Source organism: Theropithecus gelada, chromosome 4 (assembly GCF_003255815.1).
Source record: "Theropithecus gelada isolate Dixy chromosome 4, Tgel_1.0, whole genome shotgun sequence".
NCBI classification, from domain to species: Eukaryota; Metazoa; Chordata; class Mammalia; order Primates; family Cercopithecidae; genus Theropithecus; species Theropithecus gelada.
In genome coordinates, this window is record NC_037671.1 from 57,965,192 (window position 1) to 57,971,191 (window position 6,000).

General features: G+C 36.2%; 1 protein-coding gene across 4 annotated transcripts in view; it reads right to left on the bottom strand.

Annotated features, from left to right (window-relative positions):
* Positions 1-6,000, bottom strand: part of BMP5 (bone morphogenetic protein 5) — a 123,150-nt gene that overhangs the window by 64,261 nt on the left and 52,889 nt on the right. For all 4 annotated transcript variants that reach the window (XM_025382694.1, XM_025382693.1, XM_025382696.1 and 1 more), the window contains one exon: positions 958-1,150. In XM_025382694.1, the coding sequence (XP_025238479.1) occupies positions 958-1,150 (193 nt within the window). The remainder of the gene's footprint in view (positions 1-957; positions 1,151-6,000) is intronic.

Consider the following 6,000-nt stretch of genomic DNA (forward strand, 5'->3'; position numbering starts at 1 on the left):
CAGACAGGATAACAATCTTTAAGTATTTGTCTCATCAAAAAAGGACATATTATTTCATCAAAAGGAAGATCTAGATCTGAGGAATGAAAGCTACTGAGACAGATATATCACCTCAACATAGGATTTCAAACAGATTTAGATACATGATAGATAGATAGATACATACATACATACATACATACATAAAGATAGATGGATCTTTTTGAAATAGATGGATCTGTTTGAAATTGATAGATAGACAGATGGGTCTGTCTGAAATAGATAGATAGACAGATCTGAGCTGTCCGACAAAGGTGATTCATCACCCAAAAAAATGTGTTATCCAAGTGATTTCTGCATTGTGTTAAATGTCAGAGAAAATGACTAAGGTCCCTTTTTAACATTTATTTTCAATGGTTCATTTGCAGTCATTATCAACTGAAGTTTTTATGCATTTAGTATTTCAGACTATCTGTCCATTTTTGTACCATTCTGAATTAACCATCTTACAGAGGACATCAAAATACACGTAAAAATGAACACACGATTCTTACACTCATGTCAATGAAAAGTAAAGCAGTGCTTCTCTAACTTCCAGAACACCAAATAATTTCATTATCTTAGTTATAAATTTCATGTGGGTAGAACAAAGTGGAAGTTTTCTGGGATGAAGGACAACTTTACGAAATGAGACAACAGACCTAGAAAGCACATTTTGAGAAGCATGTGACTATTTAGTATACGAATTGGTGTCAGGAATAGGTAGCAGCTATAGAATGTAGGATAAAACTTTCAGATCGATTACTGTTACCTTTCAATATCTCTACCTGGCTCTAAATGTTACTACACTTACTATAAACGTTAATAAACTGCACAAAAAAAGATAATTTGTTTGCTACATCACATGAATTATCAATAGCTTTTACTAAAATTTTACAAATATTTGCCAGGATAATAAGTTAAATAAAAAGATTATACCTATTTGTGTATTCCTTGATGATTTGATATATGCTAATCTTAATTGTTTCATTTTCAAATCGGTTGTTGCTCCGGTCCTTGTATATCCGGAATTCGGCTGCTGTCACTGCCTCTCCATGAGGAATTTGGGTAAGATCAAATCGAAATTCTTTGTAATGTCTTCGCTGGTGAGAAAAATCCTTGTCTCTTTCAACTGAAAAAAAAGGGGGAGGTTGGGGAGGAAAAAAGTTAGTCCTTCATAAAATATGGAAATTAATGATAAATTCTCCAGCTTTGAAAATGAAAACAAATAAGCAGGATAGTATAAAACTGGAAAAACACTAAACCACAAAGTGAAATGTGTTTCCAGTTAAAGGAAATTCCACAAACCAACAGCCTTTAGTTCAAAGGCAATATAATCTCTATGATTTTATACGAATTCCTGGATCCTAAATGGAAAGGTTATCCAAAAATGTTTTTAAAAGTGAAGGTTGTAAAATGATTGCTAGTATGTATCAAGTATCAGAACACAGAAAATTTTACACAGAAATTCTGAATATGTTATGGTAACCTTTAGAGTTCCAGGTGAAATGAGTGGAGAGAGAGCGCAGCCATGGGAGGGAAATGGGAAAGAGGACTAAGGAGTTCCAAGTATACAAGGACTGTGTTTATGACCTTTCAGAGTTCAAGTAAATAAAGCAAACTAATTTTTACAAGAAAGATTGTTTCTAAAGTGTCTTCCCTGGAAAAGTTTTTCTCTCTTCAGCAAATAAAATATTCTTTTTCTCAAAAACTTTTTTTTTTTCTTGAGAAAAGGTCTCACCCTGTTCCCAAACTGAAGTGCAGTGGTGTGATCATTGCTCACTGACGCCTTGCCCTCCTCGGCTCAAGCGATCCTCCCACCTCAGCCTCTAGAGTAGCTAGGACTACAGGTGTGCACCACCACACCCAGCTAATTTTTTTTTATTTTTTGTAGAGGCAGGGTCTCACTATGTTATCTAGACTGGTCTCGAAATCCTGGGCTCAAGCAATCCTCCCACTCTGGCATCCCAAAGTGCTGGGATTACTTGCATGAGCTACCCTGCCTTGTGTTGTCTGTTTACAGTATAAAGTCTCCCAAAGACCTCTGTCATTATTCAGAATTGAGACGGGAACATATTTTCGCTCTTTAGTAACCTTCCAAACAAATGAAGTCAAAGAACTGTTCCTTTTGGGAATATTACGAAATGCTGAAGAATTTAGGACAGTATCAGACATATTATTACATAATCTGACTGTGTAAGATAGTGTGTTGTACAAGTGGTATAAATTGATTCACAAAGCTCAAAAATTGGAAATCTTTAGAAGACTAAATAAATTTACAACACTGCTATACATATATGTAACTTAGGATCCTAAGTTAGAAGCATTAAGATTATGGAAGCGAGAAGACGATAATGACCATCAGGAACGACATTGTGGAGCCCAGGCTACTAGACCATCATGTTCCAAGGCCAGATGGGTGGCCACATCTGAAGCTTCTGACAAGGGAACCCACAATTCTTTGCCTTCATCCTCCAAAATAATCTCTGGTTTATTTTCCCCAGAAGAGTAGAAGGTGGTTCAGGAGAGAGCAAGAAGCTGATCCTCACCTCCATCGCAGACTCTAAAGCAGACATACAGAAAAATGTAGCTACATTTGGGGGCATATTTTTTAAAATTTTATTTTACAGATGAGGTCTCTCTATGTTAGCTAGGCTGGACTGAAACCCTGGACTCAAGCCATCCTCCTGCCTCAGCCTCCAGAGTAGCTGGGACTACTATAGGTGTTCCCCACCGCACCCAGTTGGAAGAATTTTTGTCCTGTGGAGCTTGGTAAGGATGATGCTCTTTGGCTGTCTGACTACACTAACATCACCTCGCATGATTCATAAAATTGTTTTCTTAAAATATCATTATCTTGGTCCTAAGAGAGGTCCATTTCTAGAGAGATTATGAATCAACTTTTCCTAAATAAGGACAAAAAACCCATTTGTAAAATGTTATTTTGGTCCATAATTTAAAACTCTTCTCTGGTGATAGTGCAGACAGCCATGATAGTGCAGACTGCACACACCTCCTTCCTCTCCCTTTTGTCCATTTGACTGGGCTGTGTAAGAGTGGAAGTCTAGGGGGAGAAAATGCCTACTACCTAAGTAGCTAGTAGCTGATGTGCATGTAAGAATGCTAAAACTGGCCACAACTTCTGCTTTCAGAGAACTAAATCTGACTCACTGTATTGTTATTTTCTTATCCTAAATTTAAATGAAGTAGATGACATCATGTGACCATATCTAAATAGCATTTATATGCCAGACTATATTCTCAGTATTTTATCATCTTATTAACATTAACATATTCTGCCTCATAACAGCCTACAAGGTACGTTCTCTTTTTATCCTCATTTTAGAAATGAAGCAACTGTGGAAGCATAGGAAATAAATACCTTACCAAAAACTTTGAACCCAGGCATTTGGTGTCACCAATCCATGGTTGTTAAATGTCAGGATATGCTGTGTCTGCTTACACACTATTGCTTTGTCCTATTTTATTAACACAGATCTAAAACTTTGTATTTACAAGTCCCAAATCCAACACATTCTGAAAACTACGAGTTTGTTTTCAAGCTCCTTTGACAGAAGAACCAGAAGTTAACTGATATGAAGTGATTTAAAGTCTCTTTTTATCCCAGTTTCTATAAATATTTATTGCTTTGCTGTAGAAATTGTCATGTGTTTGCCTAGGTGGCACTGTCCCAGACCCTGCTTGACAAATACTATACTTCATGATATATGCACCAACCAGCCATGGAAAAATATATTTTCTCCATTCTGAAAGACAATATTCATAATTCTAAGTGATAACAACCATTATTCATTTTTTCATTAACACTAAATTGTATATTTAAAATTTTAACCAAAAAGCAACAAGTATAGTCCTAAAAATAAAGATTAAGACATGAGTTTGTTAGGATCCAATCTAAAGTGTGCACCTGCTTAATGCAGGTGAGTATTGAATTCATGTTATGTAAAGTCATCTACCGTTCTGGAATCCCCTGTGACATGTTAGTGTAATAAAGTAGAAAGCTAGAATTTCAGCCATTATTATAAAATTTCAGTTTTCTAATCCAGGCTATTTAACTTAAACCCTTAAGGGGACTCATTTTCAAAGAGTTTAATAAAATTTTGTATTAAATATACCACACAGAATGAAGTTGCATTGCAGACTTGTCTGCTGACTCAAACTCTTATATCCTACTGCTTTGAATCATAATTGCAACAATAAATTCCATGGGACATGTTGGAGTGAGTAATGGTATAAGACTTACAGCCTAATGATGCCCACAAATATTCAACAAGGTAATCTCAGTTACCTCAAACAGTAACGCTAGGGAGGTGGCAAATATTAATATCCCTGACTTAAGAATAAGAAATTGGGTGATGACAGCTACATGGTAACAGATGTCTGTCTCCTAAAGTTTATTATAAATCTTCGTTCAATACCTATACCACCTACATAATGACATCCTACTGTTCTGCACTTAGAGGCTAGTTCACTGTTAGTTTGTTTAAACACTGTCTTTCAGTAGTTCACAAAAAAGTGAAGAACAGGCCATAGAATAAGGGATTAGATCACCAAAAAGTTTCATTTAATCCCTGTGACTCTACTTATGTCTATCAGTTTTATAACTTGTCAAAGAGCCCAAAACTTGTAATTGGAAGATAACAGATTTCATCCCAGGATTTCAGTTTCCAAGCCCTCATGAACACAGCCTGAGTGTGTTTTTCTGAATATTGTTTTGTTATGTTTTCAATCTAATTATTTCTTGGGAAAGTTGACCTTGTTTCAGTGCTTTCATTATCCTCTCTCCAAGGAACCCTTCCCCCTCCGTTTATGATGGATCCTATTAATATAGACATGCCATTCTTTCTGGACTGAGTTCATTCTTTTAGAACACACCTCTTCCTATCTTTATCTTAGCAAATGTGTTTTTATTCACTTATTTAATATTGATTACATTTCTTATCTAAGGATTTTTTATGAATAAACAAATGATTATATAATTTGAATATTATATACTATATATGTTAATGTAACAACACGCTTTCACTACAACCATATGGTGAAATGTAATTATAGCTTTTAATTTTGACATAATTGTGATTCACTGGCAGAATTCCTTCATACCTTTTATTCACCAGAGCTGCTACCAAAATCAAAACTGCCGAAGTAGATGAAAAAGAACAAACACATACATTTAACTCTCCTTAAATGTCAGCTTTTTATAGGAAAGATCTTTGTCTTATTTACATTGACAAATTTGGTAAATATTAAGCATTCTGATTTTCTGTATATTACAGTATGCTATAACCTACTGCAGTGGTGAATGACTTGGGAAGGTTAAAAGATACACAAGTAAATGAGAAGAAAAACAGCAGAGAAGTGTATACTATTATTGCCTTTGAGATTCATGTATTTGGCCTTTTTAATTCATTCTTTAATGTATATTTTACATCAACCAAATACCATGAATTTCCAGAATCTTTACCAGTATTTCTAGCAAAATCTGTTTTATCAGATATAGATATGCAAGACTCCATAAAAGCCCTAAACACATTCCCTCTTTGGTAGTGAAAAAGCATCTCTTAATTACCATATAAAAACAAATAAGACAAACAAGCAGAAGGTTTGGCTCATTTAAGCCAGACTCAGACTTGTTAAAGGGTATAGAAAGACACAGAGTAAAGACATACTGGCCGGGCGCGGTGGCTCAAGCCTGTAATCCCAGCACTTTGGGAGGCCGAGGCGGGTGGATCACGAGGTCAGGAGATCGAGACTATCCTGGCTAACATGGTGAAACCCCGTCTCTACTAAAAATACAAAAAAACTAGCCGGGCGTGGTGGCGGGCACCTGTAGTCTCAGCTACTTGGGAGGCTGAGGCGGGAGAATGGCGTGAACCCGGGAGGCGGAGCTTGCAGTGAGCCGAGATCGCCCCACTGCACTCCAGCCTGGGAGCACAGCGAGACTCCGTCTCAAAAAAAAAA